Below are 18,629 nucleotides of genomic sequence, written 5' to 3'. Positions count from 1 at the left end.
TGTGAAGAAATGTTTCAATGATTCAAGTAAAAGTGACGGTTATTGTGTGATAATTGATGTGACATGGAGTAAACAACTTCAAATGATATTGTACTTACTTATGTAATTTTTAGAAAAAGTGAAATTTCGCTTAATAGCTGTTTGTTTTATAACAATCAGGGCGAGGCGAACATTCATACGAGCAAGGGTTTCTTTGGAAACGTATATCTGTCTTTATTATTTGAAAAATATACATAATCTTTTTAGCGTTATCCCGTTGCCAGAGGGTCCGCTTATTAGATTTTATACACAATCATATTATATTATATATTTTATATTTTTAATTTACGAATTTAAGAAGTTTGTATGTGATGGGCTAGATATTTTTTTTAAAGAGGAGAGGAGGAAGCACTAGACGGTCGTCATTTACAAGGAAGATCATCTGCTCGTTTAAGCCTTCAAAAAGCTTTTAACTCTACCACTTCCCTAATATTATTTCTCTTTATGAATAACCGTCAGAGTTCACCAACTTTATCAATTTCGAATTTGTATTTCAAATGTTTGAATCTCAGGGTTGTCTTTTGTAATTATCGTGTAAGTAATTACTTTAAAAAGTGAAATTACTTTTACAGCCACAGCTATGGCGTTTGAAGAGATATGGCGTACTTACTTAAGTACCTAAAACTTCCAATTTAAATTTAAGTAAGTATTAAAACATGTTAAGAAGACATATTTTTCTAGGACAATTTGTGGTCTCGTCACTTTCGAATTTAAAGAAAATTAATATTTGCAAAATAAGGGAAATTTAATAAATAAACATCATCTTGCTTCAATTTAATATTGCCCTTGAGTTATGACTTGTGACACGGTAAGTAATTTCGGCGAAAATTGTTTAATTTCACTCTAAGGATTCACTCATTCGCTCACTTTTACCAGAAATAAATTTTAAAGATAGACATAAAAAGCAAGTACTACTGAATTTATTAGATCTAAATTCGGATATTAGATACCTACTCTTTTATTAAATTACGGGACAACAAAAATTAAAAATCACCGCTGAACATATGGTACCTTGATGATGGTACCATAGGGGGAAAGCCGGATGAGGTATAGCAAGACTTGCAGACACTGCTTCCCCGATTCAAACAGCTCAGGGCTGGAGGTAAACACGTCCACATGTGAGTATTTTTTGCTGCTTTCCCACCTCCGGTTCTTTCCTTCCAATGTTCTTGACCTTACTTCCCGGTCTTAAACAACTATCTCCCAAAGTCTTTCAATCTTCTTGGTTCATTTATTTTCCCAGAGGCTATTCCTGTAGCCATGAAGGCCAGAAGATGTCTCTTGCTCCTCGCTCGAGAGCGACTCTGCAGAATTTCCGCGCACGTGGCCCTGATTCTGCTGCGAATGTTCTTTGCGGTGCCTAGATCACCTGCCTGTTGAGAACGACCCCAACTTGGTTATGCCCCGATAATATCTCGTCATTCGACGACGTGTTAAACTGCACCATTGAGGCCATTTTAAATGTATCCCTAAATGGGGAGCAATGGATTCAAGCTTCTTTACCAATTCGTCACGGAGGGCTGTGTGTTCGTCGCGTGCGGGATTTAAGTACTTATACCGGCGTTTCTTTCGTCGGCGCATGGGTCTGCTGACCTCGTCTCTAAAATTTTATCATCCCATAGGGACGAGGCTAGCATTCCTTTACTTTTGTTGCTGACGCGTTAATAGAATGGTCGGCTTCGTTCCCGGACGCGAGGGTACCTGAACATTCCAGAGTGCAGAGGGATTGGGACGAGGTTGGGGCCAAGCTAGCTCTTGAGCGACTCATCGGCGCGGCTGTTGGTTCAGATTTGACCAGACTTAGAGCGGTGTCGAGGGCGGGGGGCGGAGTTTTGTATGTACATATTATTTTGTTTTTTTAAGATGTAAATAAATTTTTCCTTACAATTATTTAATTACTAAAACTAATAACGTCATCGCCAATTACACTTTTATCTGTAGCTAGAAACTTTCAAGACTGCATGTTTAGAAAGTACATATTTCTGGGTTTCGTTTTGTCTATGTGCAAAATTTCATCCAAAACGGTTTAGGTGTGATCAGATAATATCCGGCCAAGTACCTGATTAATGACATTTGAAGCACAGTTATATAAACAGCCTTTAATATCCAGCTGCCCGGTACAGGCCGTCCCTCAATCAACCGGAGGAGGTATGGAGCGTACTCCACCACGCTACTCCACTGCGGGTTGGTGGAGGTGTATCTGAAGCATATTATTATCTGCAAAAAATCGTGTTACAAGAGAAAACAGAGCTTTCGCTTTGAGAGTTTGGTTACGTTTGCATTTAAATTGTAGACACGGTTGACTAGCTATAGCTACTGTATTTGGACGAAGTCATTAAATTAATATATTTCGGTTTTATGATCAAAAGTCTTTTCCATTTACCAAAACACAATACCATACGAAATATTGTTAAAAACATGGTATAGTATTGTGTTGCGTATGAAATGAAAGGACTTAGTTTGCACATTTCAAATATGTATTACTAGGCTTTTACTTGCGGATTTTCTTGTGTTTGTTCGATAACTACGTTGAATTGAAACATAACTGTTCTCAAACATGTTCCGGATAGGCTTTATCTCCAAATTTTGCATAAAACACGTACCGGAAACACGTTATCTTAACAAATAAGGCCAGGCGCGCACTACGTGTCTTTCGCCGCGCGGCAGAAAAAAGCAGCGGTAGAATGTCGCACTGTAATTCTGTACCAAACAGTTTTAAATTGTAATGCGCGCACTTGACGGCAGAGCCAACGCAGCAGCGCAGTATTACAGTGCGACATTATGCCGCTGCTCTTTTCTGCCGCGCGGGGAAAAACTCGTAGTGCGCGCCTGGCCTAAGACCTCAAAATCATATAAATATATGTTTAAAAACTAAACTATGGAAAAATACGCTCTAAAAAGCATATTAAACAAAATAACAAAGGATCTATTCAGTTACATAAATACCATAATGTTTTGAATATAAAACACGTATCGGCTCGTATCATTCGTTTTCACGCTACGACCGGGTGTGGCCCTTCAATCCATTCCACATTATGTTTAGAAATTGAATTATTATCATGTTATTTGCAATTTGATTTACAAGATTTTATCCTTCGTTTCTTTTATTCATGCAAAGTGCTCCCATGTTTTTTTTTTATAATAAAAAGGTACAAACAAAAACACAATAATATTAAGGGCAAATTGCTTGTGTGATCATGCGTGATTTGTAAATGGGCACACAAGGCTCATGAATAGTGATTAAACATAATGTCAGTGACATCGTAACGAAAACTTTGAGAGATGATACAGACCATGAGTCTGAGTTGATATCAAGTGGAATTTTCCATCGCAAAATTATTGAAGTGAAAATAATAAAAAAATACACTAAAAGTTTCATGAATATTCCGACAGGAAATTCCGCTTGATATCAACTCAGAATCATCCCCTTCAATATTCGATGCGGTGTCTCTAACACTCATACCTATTTGTATTGCTACCTGTACGAACTTGTACGGGGTGTAAGTGACGACTAAAAAAACATGAATTTTGCGACGGAAAATTCCACTTGTTATTAACTCAGAAACATGGACTGAATCATCCCCTTCAGTATTCGTTACAATGTCACTAACACCCTGCATACTTAAAATACCAAGGTTCTGAGGTGTGTCAATGAATAAGTACTTACTTAAAAATATTATCTTTTTTTACTGGTGGGATGTGCTCAATCAGTAGCTCAATATTTGGGGAAAATAAATTAATTAAATAAAAAAATCGTCTTTGCCAATTATTCTTCTGTAAGTGCTGAGTAAGCATCAAACGGACGAGGATATTTAATCAACGGTGGTTTTTTTTTTAGAATAAGATTATATGCTTGGAAAAGCTTTCAACCGAATGAAAATAATTTATAGAATTATTGAGTCTATAGACATACGAAAAGGAAAAGATCTCTATATTTCTCACGGGTCTGTGATTGGACTTACTCCTACTTACAGTGGCTACCTATACTTCTTTAGGGTTGGCAAAAGTGCACGACTTCCAGCTGATTTAAAGAGTTATTGGTCCTGATTCCTGCAGTCACCTCTTAATTTCATTTAAAGTCATACAAAAAAGGAAAGGAACTTGATTCACAGGTGTTAATTTTAAAATGAACGAGTGAATGGATGAATAACCCGGGCGAATCAAATAGGCATCTCGCTGACATGCAACCCGTTTGACGTGTACTGTCAACTTAATTATGTCGGGTCAATGACCAATGTCAAGTTTTGAGAGTGTTGTTTTTTATTACCCATCTCTTTTCTTTTCGGCGGAAAAGAAAATTACAAGTATAACGTAAAATAAATAGATTCAGCACCATTTTACTAACAAAATGAACTGCAAATAGCATGAGTAAGTATAATGGGGCTTGTTTGATTTTTTTTATAAGCTGGACCGATCTTTGACCTATATATAACTGTAACAACTAACACAGTGCCTTTTTATTGTATAAACAGGCGACAACTGTCACACTGTACGCTAATAAAATGGAAATGATTTAATTTAAGCCTGTTTAAAAAGAGACCGAAACAATTCAATTTTGGTTCTTGACTTATTAATAAATTTACATTACAAATTACGTAATAGTGAGTTTAATGTTTGACATTGGCATTTCACAAAAACATAATATCTAGCCCACAAAATACGATCCTGACGACTCGATTACTCCAGGAATAGAGCGCCTCGCGACAGCAGATACTTTAGAAATAAACAGTTAAAGAAAGAAACATTTATTACTTAGGACACCATAGACAGATTACATAATATACACATTATAATTATATCACATCAGAAGTCAACGCTCACACGAAATATTTTCTATATAGAAACATGGAAAACGAACACAGAAACTTATACCTAAATTAAATATGACGTCATGTCGGCATACCCATGTGTAGTGGATGGTGTCCCGTATAAAAGGTCCTCACTCAGCTTATGCCGCGGCGTGAGCCGCGACGCTGGTATTCTGTGAGACCCCAAGTCCAAACTTTAGGACCCCAAGTCCATGTTTTTCTCTATTTTTCAACACTGATTGACCTTCAGGCCTGTTCTCTAAAATTTTAAACTAAATGAGAGACCTCAGCGCTCCATATTTGTTCGCGCAAATATACAATCAATCACGTTGAACAACAGCCTATTCTGGTGTACCGATTATAATCGGTATACGGTGGTAACCCTATCTTAACGGCCAGTAGAGAGTCGACGACGCATTGAGTCTGCGGACGTTCTGCTCTGTTTAATCTGTGGTATTATAGAAGATCATGTGCATATTAAAGTCGAGATCTAATCATGTTTACGCTGTTGAGTGGATATTTAACGTGGTAAACATTCGTACGCAATCAAATTAATCAACTTCAAAGAATTCCAATTTAAAACAGTGCTGCTTGCCAAAAGCAAATGTCTCTATTTTGCGTGAAGAATATAGTACACATTAAAAATAATAAATAGTATTTTTTCGATGAAAGAAAACATTATAACGCAAATTTTATTTGAACAGTACTAAAAAATATATTGTGTATGTCTCTATGAGGCACTAAGGATCCACGAACCCGTTGAGCAATTCCAGGACAAATAAACACGTCTATTCCATACGAGATTTATTACAAGAAGGGCAAATATATACTGTTTTTTTCAGTAACAGAGAAATCGTAAGGCAACCTTTATTTATTATTTATATTTGTAAGCGGTACCTGAGTAAAGTAACGCGAAAATTCAGGAAAATTCCATCGTTCTGTATTCTGCTATAAAAAAGCGATGGAGTTTTCGTGAATATTAAATAAGCTTCGGAAAGGATACTAGGTCACACATTTCACACATTAAAGTTTGGATAATAATTCTTTCTAACTTGTTACAGAGAACGAAGTAGGTAGGTAATTAACGAGTTGGTAAACATAAACTCGTCCTGCCGGGTCTGCATGACAACCGCGCCGCGCGCGGCGCGACTTATATTAAGCAGCAACTGACTTGTAGACCCATTACTGAGTGAAATGGCAAGTGAAGAGTTTAAAACAAGTACTTATATTTGACTGTAACATTTATGTAAGCAATATATTATATGAGGATCATCATCTCCCTAGCATTAGCCCGTTTTTCACACGGTCCGCTTACCTAACCTGAAGATTTGACAGGTCCGGTTTTTTATAGAAGCGACTGTCTATCTGACCTTCCAGCCCGCGAAGGGAAAACCGGCCCAATACATGTTAAGTCACATACCTCCGAAAATGCATTTTTCGGGAATGTGAGTTTCCTCACGATATTTTTTTTCACCGCTGAGCACGTATAATCATTTATGATCCAAACATGAATATTATATTATGGATATATTATATGAGAATATATTTTTTAATTAATTTCAGTAGACAAACTGAATGAAACCTCCGATTGCGTTTCAGACTTCCAGAACAGCAATATGATTTAGAATGCAACATACTGCTTTTTTATAGCAGATGTAAACGGCAAAATAACAAGTAAAAGTTGAGCACTAGCGATGATAATAATACAGCTAATAATGACGCATTTATCAAACAAAGAACTATTAAATTACCGAACTATAATTCTCTCTCTATTCCGGGTTTGTACACTGCCACAGTCTATAATCTAACAGTGCCACCAAAATATTGCACTGCGGTTGAAACGCTCTGCATGAGAAAGCATACTCTCTTTTTATTTTGTTTTTACTTGTCTAGGTATGAGCTACACTTTCAAATGATCTTGAAGTCACATACTAGAGATGGGATTCTTTGCAAATAGGTACTTACTAAACTTTCTAGCGGTGTTCGTATTCTGTTGTTCTTAATATCTTATTCTGTTGTTTTTATTTACATATACAGGGTGTTAGTGACATCGTAACGAATACTCAGGGGGATGATTCAGACCATGATTCTGAGTTAATATCAAGTGGAATTTTCCGTCGCAAAAGTCATGTTATTTTTTTAGTTTTTTTTAATTATTTTCAATTATATACTTTTGCGATGGAAAATTCCACTTGATATTAACTCAGAATAATCAGCTGAATCATCCCTCTCAGTATTTGTTACGATGTCACTTACACCCCATACAAGTACATACAGTAGCCATACAAGTAGGTATGGATGTTAGTGACACTGTAACGAATACTGAAGGGGATGATTCAGACCATGATTCTGAGTCGATATCAAGTGGAATTTCCTGTCGGAGAAGTCATGAAAATTTTAGAGCTTATTTAAATTTTTTTCCGTTACATACTTTTGCGACGGAAAATTCCACTTGATATCAACTCAGAATCATGGCCTGAATCATCCCTCAAAGTTTTCGTTACGATGTCACTAACACCCTGTATGTATAATTAGATAATTAATTAACTATAGGTTAGTCTTTAACATCTCATTCAAAATTCTGATTACTTAATAAAGATAGATCTAAAAATTACAAAAAAGGTTCCTTTTTTTTCTATTAAACTTATGAATTTTAATCAACATTTTGTCACGTTTTTCTATAACGTCTCAGGGGCTTAATCAATAATCATACAAATTCCATAGTAATTTCGTGTTATGACGATTCGTCAAAAGTAACTATTTGACCAGTTGGAAACTACCCAGCTATCATTTTTGTGATGTTCACTTAAAAAATATGAAACACATAATACTAAAGTCTAAGTGGACCTGCGAAAAAGTACCTACGCAGGTAGAAAAATCTTTAAAATAATAAGACTTGTTATCAAGAGAATAATTTAATACAGTTTGCAATACAATAAATAAATACTACATCTATCTTAATATTAAATTATAAATATCGTCGTCTGTCTCCCACAAATGTTAATATCCGCGGAAGACACATGAAGCTGGGGTAATCAATCGTTGTAGTTGATTTGTAACGAAGATTTAATGAGGTATTTTCCAGGCTATGTTCCTCAAAAATTACATAGACGGCGCTGTACAGATTTTCCTTCATGGATGTTATCCATGTCTGTTGACATATGCATATTTTACCTTTGTTTTTGGGTATAAATGATGACACTTTTTATTATAATACGCTCAGGCACAATTACATCTTCCACCCATTATTATTCCGATCAAAATAAACAGAAACAGAAACAATATAGGTAGCAATGAATTTCGATTCATAATGTGAGCCAAATATCATGCAACAATTATTTTTATATATTCTTCTGTCATTAGATTGTATTTTGGAATAATAATTATTATTATTATTACAAGTTCTTATAGCTAATTTAAACCACTATCCAAAACAGACCCAAAAGAGCGTGTTAACGCGGTAAATTGTTTTTAATGCAGTGTTACAGTAGCAACCCAAAAAGACCGAATTATGTACCCGAGTAATGAGAAAATAGGTAATTATCACGTTAAAACACACTGAAATAATATTTATTTATAGCATTAAAGACGTTAAAACTGTACAACGCCATCTACATTGTTTTGGGAAAGTCCCTCATTAACTATATTTATTAAAAAATATTCTTTAATAAATGCAAATCATAAATGACTGATTTGTTCAGCCATTGAGGTAGCTTCGGTGATGGTTGTAATTGTAACCATAAACTAAACAGAATTGCTTCGTCTTTTATGAATAGGTACAATAGACTTCCTGTAATATTTCTGAAAAAAATGACGTCGTTAAATCATTCTGAGCATTTAAAAAGAGGAAAAGAATTGCAGTAGTTAATTTAAAGACTATGCGTTTGCTGTAAGCAGTAAATTCTTGTGTTTAATTGTTTTTTTTTTATATTCCGTATTTCATTCTTTAAATATTGTCATGCTTGATGCATGCACGATGCACGCACGATAATCATAGCGGCGTATTAACTGTTGATTATCATTATCATTTTTTTTCCATGAAATGTATTTTTGACTTGGCTATAAAGCTATTTTTTTTTAATAAAACTACCTTGGTTCTACTCTGAACATCTTTTTGGTTGACTTCTCTTCTTCTCTTTGTAATTAGTTACCTACTTAATTATCAAGTGCGGATACTTGACAATAATTTCACCTTGAAGGAAACTTAAACTTCCTTCCGTATTTTGTTGTATGATTGCATTGATTTGAGAAATACTGCACGTGTATTGTTAGCCTTGTCCTGTTGAGATAAAGCAGAGAGCTTAGAGCAGGTAGACTTTGCGTTTATATAAAAAAACTTACCGACATAGTGTCTTTAACAAACTCAGCATTCTAGCTATTTAGTAGATAAGTAATCTGTAAAAGTAGTCTGTCTGGCCAAAGATAGTCCTAGAATGATATATCGGTCGTTCAATATATAATTTATGAAATATTGTTGATTGCAACTTCTGGGGGTTAAAAAGGCCACATGAAGCAATTCATCTAAAAAAGCAGTATCGCAATTTGACATGTGCACAATGCAAACAAATGTCAAAATGCAATATTGCTTTCTTAGATGAATTGCTTCGATGTCGCCATTTTAATCCCCCTGTTAGACGCGTTAATATAAGTAGTCCTTTTAGTTGAGGATCAATGTGTCTTCTTAAACTTTATAGCACATAACCCTCACAAAAAGGAATGGACGAGGACTCTGTGACGTAGGTTCAACACGCTTTTCGTGACCTGACAAGAGCTACGTGTTCAAATTCCTTCTAAGTATACTTACTAGATCTAAACAAGTATATTTAGGTCTATTTCGTCTTTGTGAGGGCAAATTATGTGTTAGTTTTAGTCGATCGTAGCGTCATTGTCGGAGCGCGCCCAGGGGGACAGGACCGGCGCGGGCGCAGGCCAGGGGGCGGCAGCAACCGGCGCGGGAAGGAACTCAGCTCGCGGGTGCAGGAGGAGTGGCGCCGGCGCAGCAGCCGTGGTAAACAACCGTGACACCGCCTGCCGGATTCATAAGAAGAACAATTATTTCCGGCTAAGTATGATTATTTAAACTATTAAGGGCTTGTTCCACGAGTTGCTGTAGACCTGTCAGAATGCGCAATGAAAATCTAAATCAAATCAAATTCAATACTTAAGAACTTTATTGCACAATAACAGAAAAATATAAAGTACATTGTTATTATTTCCGACGAAGTAGTTAATGCCATTTGCAGCAAATCTACAATTTAGACTATTCGAGCGCACAGTAAAAATAAAATTAAATTAATGCTATCCTTCACTTATACGTGCAAGAAAAAGATGCAGCTAGTTTAAGTCCTGTCAAATTAAGTTAAAACAAAAACATTTATTCCCATATATAAATTAAATTATATAATTAAAAACAATACAAACATATATGACTTATAAGTTAAACACCTGCTCCAATGCGTCAAAATTAATGAGTTTTGTGAGTTAGTGTGCGAGTTTCGGATTGCTCGAGTCGACACAATAAGTCACGTTCAAAAATATATATTGATTAAGGACTTTCCAGGCTCCGTTCTTCAAAAACAATACATATGGCGCTGTATAGATTTTCATTTGTTTATCCTTCTAATTTCATGAATAACAGACAATGCATCTTTTATCTTTGTTTTTGGGTATCAATGATGACCCTGTTTATTACACCCACGCACAATTACATTTTTGATAAATACTTAGTTTATCTTGCGATTGATGTACTATTGACTACACTAGGGTTTTCCAAATGGGTCGCAACCCTCTGGTGCGAGCGAATATTGATTGGGACCGGCTTGTAGAACGACACCTCAACAAACCGAGCCAGCGGCCAGTAACAATTTTTGTTAAAAGCCCTTTAATCATATTGGTAACGCAAAATTTCCTTGAACTAGGTCCCGAGTTAGTAAACTTGTATTAGTGGAGTCGTAGCCCACACTAGTTTGGGAACCACTGCCTTACAGATATACTGGATCGGAAAAACAGTGGTTTCACTACGTAACAAAAACATATCACATCATTTCAAGAAATTTCCATAATAAGTCCACACGGTACCTACATTAAATTTCTGTTACGAAATTTCCTTATTCTATTATATTGATTGATTGAAGAATATTACGCATCCATCTGGTTTCATTTCAAAATGAATTCTTGAATATATCCTTTTGATACTTAGTTTCACAATCGGCTCAAAACTTTTACGTTTTCTATTTGATCTCATAATTAATTATTATTTTCTCATTCATGAGTTTTTTTATTTTTATTTATATCTTTATGAATAAAAATCAATTGCCTCGTTTATGAGTGAACATGAGAATAGCCGTAATTGTCACGATAAAGTTTTTAAAAATGAGAATTGTTATAAAATCCATAAAAAGTGTGGGAAATTTGGACCCGTGAGAGGCGGAAGCGATTCGCTTGTTATAGTTATAATAAATTGGTTTATACAGGGTGTTAGTGACATCGTTACGAAAACTGAGAGAGATGTTTCAGACCATGATTCTGAGTTGTTATCAAGTGGAATTTCCTGTCGCAAAAGTATGGATAGGAAAATAATAAAAAAAATACACAAAAAAATTCATGAGCTTTTTGACAGGAAATTCCACTTGATATCAACTCAGAATCATGGTCTGAATCATCCCCCTCAATATTCGTTACGGTGTCACTAACATCCATACCTACTTGTATGGCTACCGTATGTACTTGTACGGGGTGTAAGTGACATCGTAACGAATACTGAGAGGGATGATTCAGCTGATTATTCTGAGTTAATATCAAGTGGAATTTTCCATCGCAAAAGTATAGAATTGAAAATAAGTAATTAAAAAAAACTAAAAAAAATACATGATTTTTGCGACGGAAAAATCCACTTGATATCGACTCAGAATCATGGTCTGAATCATCCCTCAAAGTTTTCGTTACGATGTCACTAATACCCTGTATAGACCATTAGCAAACGAGCTTACAGCTCTAACTAAAAATCTAACTTACTAAGTTCAACTACTCAAAGTGCTTAATATACCTAATCGAGATTTCGGGCTTACCACTAAGTTGGTTTGGTGGTTATTCTTGGCAAATGGAAACATTAAAATAAATGAATCGATTTTGGATTTACAAAGGCGTCTGGCTTCAAGTCCATATAACGTTGTCTGACGCACGTTAAAATAAAACGGATAAATTGGTGTGATGTTTTTGGTCTTAATATTGTAAATAATTCTGCCAAACGATCTAGGCATAAAAATGTTACTAATTGACAGCTAGGTATAAGTCTAGACAGACTATAATACAGACTTATCATTTTATAACATAGCATCACAACCGTATCCTTGAAGTAGGCAAAGGTGTATAATAATTATAATATAGGTACACCCACTTCTCGCTTATGAGTAAGTCCCAAGTAATAGGGAACGAGCCTGTTGCCATACAATTGAATCCTTACATAATTTATTTAATTAATAAGTGTACCAACAGTACACATATCGAACGCATAATACACATAGCTAGCTATACATAAACTTACGCGTATTTATCACCGGGGTAAGCAGAGACTATTTGCATTCATCCTGCCACACTTTACACTTCTTTGACACGTATAAAATAACGTACCTGACTGACGGACACGATGAGCAGCATGACGCCGATGGCGAGGTTCTTGACGGAGATGACGGCGAGGGCCATCAGCAGCGTGGAGATAACACCCAGCGTGAACATGACAGGCAGGAAGATGAACGAGAGCCTCTTCAACGCATTGTGACCGAACGTACGGCCGACGTTCATGTCTGTGAAATTAAATCAAATCAAAATTCATTCATTTCAAGTCTTCCTCTATCGTGTGGGTTGTGAGGTGAATTACCAACCTCATCAACCCTGGTGTCAGCGTTATTATTGAGGTGCCAAAAGCCCCTGACATGGCTCTTGTAACTACTACTTCCTTACACCAGTAAGTAGTAACCGGGACCAACGGCTTAACGTGCCTTCCGAAGCACGGATCATCTTACTTTTTGGACAATCAGGTGATCAGCCTGTAATGTCCTAACCAAACTAGGGATAACAAAGTGATTTTTGTGATATGTCCCCACCGGGATTCGAACCCGGGACCTCCGGATCGTGAGCTCAACGCTCAACCACTGGACCACAGAGGTCGTCGAAGGTTGAAGTTATATTCTAATTTATTTATTATGTTATTTAAGAACAAAAGAAATTGAGGACTTATACATAAAGCACATCCTCCAATGCGTCACATCGCAAGGCACCCAACAAGCTGGCAGCATATACCTTTCTGAATTGCCTTACCCTTTGACAAATATAACTACCAGCCCTTGCACCTCCCGAAGCCCCGATTAGACACATTGCCCCCAGGTCTCCAAAGGTCTCAAATCAGTTATATAAACTTTCTTATTACTTATTAATTAATAATATTGTTATCAAAGTCAAAAAGTACACCAAACCGGCTAGCACCATCATCTCCCCAGCATTATCCCGTTTTTTACAGGGCCCGCTTACCTAACCAGTACCCTGAAGATTTGACAGATCCGGTTTTTTACAGAAGCGACTACCTGTCTGATCTTCCAACCCCCGAAGGGAAAACCAGCCCGATACAGGTTAGGTTAGTGGAAGAAGTGAAAGCGCTGTATCAGGATGCCGTGATATTTGCCTACGCCTATGGAAAATAAGCATGATCTTATCTTCTAAATATATAAAAGGAGAAACTGACTGACTGACATATCAACGCACAGCCTAAACGGCTAACCGTAGGCACTTGAAATTTGCAAAGGACGTAGCTTAGGTACCGTAGAGGTGCATTAAGAAACGAATTCCCGGAATTCCCACGGGAACGGGAATTAGCGGGAAAATCCTTTTGTATGAAAAATTTAAACCGCTTAAGTTAGACGCTTGAAATTTGGCATGCAGGTACGTTAGTTCTTAAAGCTTAGTTGCAACAGGATATTGCAAAATTCCCACGGAAACGGGAGTTAACGGGAAAAAACATTTGTATGAAAAAATCGAAACCGCGTCAGATAGATGTTTTTAATCTAGCATGCATGCATACCTTAGTAAATATAAAGTTTAGTTATGGCTGTATTTTGAAAAATGGGAGTTAGCGGGAAAAAAAATTGTATGAAAAAATCTAGACTGCATAAGTTAGATGCTTATATGCACTCCCACACACACAAAGATCTCTCTTTTATAACACGCCACGCGGACGAAGTCACGGGCAAAAGCTAGTATATAATAATTCTCATTGTAACTTAGTCTATTTGATTGCACTGCTGGGTAAAGGCCCTTTAACCTTCCAATCAACTCGATTTTATGCAAACTACAATCTTTTCGATAAGCGTTAAACTACGACATCTGTCCGTCTTGAGGAGTCCATTGAGATACGATCCATGCTCATCGCTAAACTTGAGGCATCAAAGCTAATTATTAAAACGAATCTGTGACAGTCCTGTTTGGAGAACGCATTGACTTACATCGTGGTTCAAATCCCAGGTCAGGGTCTAGGGAAACCATCAAATTCGACTTTATGAGTTCATGTTGTTTCCAGGATTTGTGCCGGCCATCCCACTTGCGTCAGAGTACTGCGGGGTGGAGGGAAAAAGTGAAACCACTGCCCTATTTTTCCTTAAAAAATAGCATGGAAAATGCTGCACCGACAAGAGCGTGGCTCTTAAATTGATGATGATGAAATGACAAAGGGTTGCCCACAGAGTTTCCTTCCTATCACGTGGGACATAAACATGCCTGGCGACGAGTGGGTGTATAATAAATAATATTACACATGCTATATCAAAGCAAAACTTGTTCAAGGACAACCTGTTCGCATCAATACAGAAATGGTCGAGCATTGTGATAATAAAGGAAACGAATATTTTATTCAATGAGCTGTTTGATTTTCCCCATAACATAAGCCAGCTTCAGAAAGAGTTCGGTCTACTTTGGAAAAAGTTGCCGGCACAGAGTTTGGAAGTGCATAAAAGAAAAGTATTTTAAGAATCCGGAAAGAAAATACTAATGGCTAAAACTTCCTCGTAGATAATAAATAATACCGTTATGTTATTATCAATCAACGAATCAGAGCGTGTAAAAATATTTTTAGGTAATTTGCACGCGACATTATGCGGAAGTATATTCGAGTGCGTGTTTGACAATGGATTTTAAGAAAATGACTCCGTGATTGATTGTGTCGTATAAGACCACGTTCGTTTTATACTTTCTTTCGTTACGGTAGCTTCCCTCATTGATACACTCGACTGCAAACAATGTAGCTCTTACTATATCCATATATCGGTTATTGGTAAAAGAAAACATCAGATATGCGTGTGGTATTTGAAAACCACATTACGGGTACTCGTAGAACTTACCGCAATTTTAGAGATATTTGCTTATTTATATCTAGAACTTTTCGAAAGGTGTAAAATGTTAGGTGTTATGTCTACATAGGTAGTCGACTAAAGTTAAGAGTGCGCCGTGTAAAATCTGCCATAACAGCTGATTGTCTGACCACTGATTGTCCGAAAGCAGGCACGTTAAGCCGTTGGTCCCGGTTACTACTTACAAATGTAAGTAAGTAGTCGTTACATGAGTCATGTAGGCTATTTGTAGGCTATTGAGTCGCCAAAGGCCCCTAGCCTTTGGCGACTCAATAATAACCCTGACACCAGTGTTGATGAGGTTGGTAATCCACCTCACAACCCACACGATAGAAGAAGATCATCTCCCTAGCGTCATCCTTAAGATTTGACTGCCCTAGTCTTTTACAGAAACGACTGCCAGTCTGACCTTCCAACCCGCGAAGGGAAAACCAGCCCAATATACAAGTTATGTCACATAGGTACATCCGAAACGAATTTCTCGGAAATGTAAGTTTCCTCACGATGTTCTCCTTCACCGTTGAGCACATACTAATAATTTATGATCCATTCCAAATATGAATTCGAAAACAATATCGAATATCATTGGTTTAGGCCCATAATGTTTTTTTTTTTTTTTTTTTTGACGTGAATCCACAATCCGCAGTTGGCATTAACTACTTGGCCGGAACCATGATGGTTTCGAACGTGAGACCTCAGTGACAGTCAATCGTTCTTCCATCTGCCACTGGGGGTTTCCGTGCCTGTGTCCTTTCTATCACCATACACAGAATAAAAGTAAGATAGAATATAAATTGTCACAATTATAGTAAAACACTAGGTGTACTAGGTATAGGGTAGGTAGGTAGGTATACCTACAATAATAAGAAAATTGTTTTCCTCTTTCCTGTACATTCTTGGATTACCTACGGTTTAATAATCGAGTGAAACTCGTTCCTGTGATAATAGATAATCAAAATATTTCACGCATATTTTGTGGTACGATGTACTATGTAACTATTGAAAATTAATTAGCAAACATAAATCAGTATGAATATTTGCGTTGCATGAATATTACAATGTAACGTTGAGGTAATAGAGGTTATTTAACTTTAATTGCCGCATTCATTAAGTGTTCAAATTGAGTGATAGGGAAAATTGCGAGGTGAAAATGTCCGCGTAGACCGTGCGCAGGCGTGACGGCCAAACGCAATGGAAAGCAAGCGATTATACTCACCTAAACACGGCGATTTATTATTTCATTAGGGTTCCGCACTAGAGCAGTGTGGTGGAGTATGCTTTATATCCCTTCCGGCTGATTGAGGGCGGCCTGTGCCCAGTGGGGCGTACAAAGGACGTATTTACGATTCCTTACGCGACATATATTCGCATTTTATCATATTTCTGTCCATTCACTATTCTAAGTGGGGTTGGCGTGAGATTTCTTCTTCCACGTATTTCTATCAATCGTCACCTGAGTTTTACATATTTAGGTATATTTTTTCTTCACGTAATAACAAGAGTTAACTCCAGATAACATAGAGTCCATAGTTATTACGCAGAAAAAAATACTTATATGCTGAAGAGTGAGAAGCTCGGTGGCGCAGCGGTAAACGCGCTCGGTCTGCGATTGTTGAAGTTCAGCAACTGTCGCAAAGGCCGGTCATAGGATGGGTGACCACAAAAAAAAAGTTTTCATCTCGAGTTCCTCCGTGCTTCGGAAGGCACGTTAAGCCGTTGGTCCCGGCTGCATTAGCAGTCGTTAACAACCACCAATCCGCACTGGGCCCGCGTGGTGGTTTAAGGCCCGATCTCCCTATCCATCCATAGGGAAGGCCCGTGCCCCAGCAGTGGGGACCTTAATGGGCTGGTGATGATGATGATGCTGAAGAGTAAAGCTGAGTCCATCGCCTTCGAAAAGGTGAGTTTCAGCGATTGGTTATCACTCTCACATTGGTAAACAATTTTTCCTTCTTTTTTATCTCCATCTTTTTTGCTTTTTGTTTATTTTATTTATAATTCGTTAAAAATAATAGTACAGTAAATGGTATACAGGCAATGGTAAACCCGCAAAGATTTATCTCGATACCAGTAATATCTACATTTTACGTTATCACTTATTCATACAAAGAAAGTTAATAAGCCTTGAGTTTTATCGTTTGAAAAATTTAAGTGATTATATATTCAGGCTATTTTGCGTTCAAAGAATGTTAATAAGTTACTGATACAGTTTATACTTTATCCATTATAATATTTATACTAATCCGTTGGAATACAGAAATGTCAGTGCTATAGATACTCTGGATGATTATTTACGAATATTGTATTCCAGCAATACTTAATTAATATTCCATTCTGTTTAGATGCCTTTGAAATACCTACTAGGTAGTTAGAAAACAAAATGTCATTTTCACATTTAGTTGTGTTATTTAAATATTTTAGTAGGTATCTACTTTTGTGTCGGTAAAATTGGTATTCATTATATAATTAATACCCATTGTTAAAGTTTGCGATAAGTTTTTTTCCAAAAGAAAAAAGTATCTACATTCGCATGGGAATAAAATAAAATAACTGGTTTTTATGCGGAACCTATGCCTACAACTTCTATTAAATAATGTATTTTTATCAAATATTTTCTTTCAAGACCATTCATGCAGAAATAACAATCCAATAATACCTTTAGTCAGGAAATCCACAACATTGGGGGTCGATGCTCCATCTTCGCACTTCACTACGGTTACGAAGATAGCGATGTAAGCTAGAGTTAGCACTGTGAACTTCTGACACATCTTGCCTGTATTGACTGTAGTAATTAAACAATTAAATAAATAAATTAATCGATGAGTTGCTGTCGCCTGCCTGGGTATGACTGATGAGTGATTTGCGGGTGTGCAGGATATAAAGTGTTCAATCGGAGGACAATAGGCGGCGAGACCAAACGGTCACGACAAAAGAAAGTGCAGGACATTCTGACGTGACGGCCAGGAGAAATGCGCCCCCAATACTGACACCACTTATGGACTAATGTTGAATCATTAACGGTCTACTCCCGCTGGACACTGAGTGATCCTTATCGGTGCAGCGCTGGTGAAAGTGAAGAAACATTCTACCACAAAACTATCGCTAGCCCTAATTTGAATACCTTCACGTCAATACCTTTACGTTCAATAATATTGCGCAATTTTAGTAGCTGCAGACTTTGAATATCATTGAAAACAAACGTGCTTACGACCTATAGGAAGCAGGTGAAGCGCACCACGCGATGACATTGACCGATATTCTTCATACAGGGTTCCCCGTCACTTATTCCCTGAGTTATAATGCACAGGATACGAGAACATTCTGAAAGAACATTAATCTTTATACCTTCAAAAGGGTCGTCAAATGGTGTCGAGCCAAGAGTTTGCGA

General features: G+C 37.0%; 2 protein-coding genes across 2 annotated transcripts in view; one reads left to right on the top strand and one right to left on the bottom strand.

The window, feature by feature from the left end:
• The window catches only part of LOC126368574 ((11Z)-hexadec-11-enoyl-CoA conjugase-like), a 293,092-nt gene that overhangs the window by 119,598 nt on the left and 154,865 nt on the right, over positions 1-18,629 (top strand). The gene's annotated exons all lie outside the window — the stretch shown is intronic.
• Positions 9,010-18,059, bottom strand: LOC126368596 (protein apnoia). The gene is made up of 3 exons (XM_050012663.1): positions 17,898-18,059; positions 12,477-12,649; positions 9,010-9,875 (listed from the first exon to the last, which is right to left on the bottom strand). The coding sequence occupies exons 1-3, from the start codon at positions 18,007-18,009 to the stop codon at positions 9,714-9,716; spliced, it is 447 nt and encodes a 148-aa protein (XP_049868620.1). The 5' UTR covers positions 18,010-18,059; the 3' UTR covers positions 9,010-9,713.

This window comes from Pectinophora gossypiella, chromosome 7 (genome assembly GCF_024362695.1).
Source record: "Pectinophora gossypiella chromosome 7, ilPecGoss1.1, whole genome shotgun sequence".
Classification (NCBI taxonomy): domain Eukaryota; kingdom Metazoa; phylum Arthropoda; class Insecta; order Lepidoptera; family Gelechiidae; genus Pectinophora; species Pectinophora gossypiella.
Note: the sequence above shows the minus strand (reverse complement) of the source record. Positions and strands in the feature narration are given on the sequence as shown.

What these genes read in the sequence shown, in the direction of transcription:
- LOC126368596 (XM_050012663.1), bottom strand. Translation starts at nt 18,009, where the DNA reads ATGTGTCAGAAGTTCACAGTGCTAACTCTAGCTTACATCGCTATCTTC. An exon ending in TGTGGATTTCCTGACTAAAG is followed by an intron (nt 12,650 to 17,897) that starts GTATTATTGGAT and finishes TTAATTTCACAG; the next exon opens with ACATGAACGTCGGCCGTACG. An exon ending in TCATCGTGTCCGTCAGTCAG is followed by an intron (nt 9,876 to 12,476) that starts GTACGTTATTTT and finishes TGAATCCGGCAG; the next exon opens with GCGGTGTCACGGTTGTTTAC.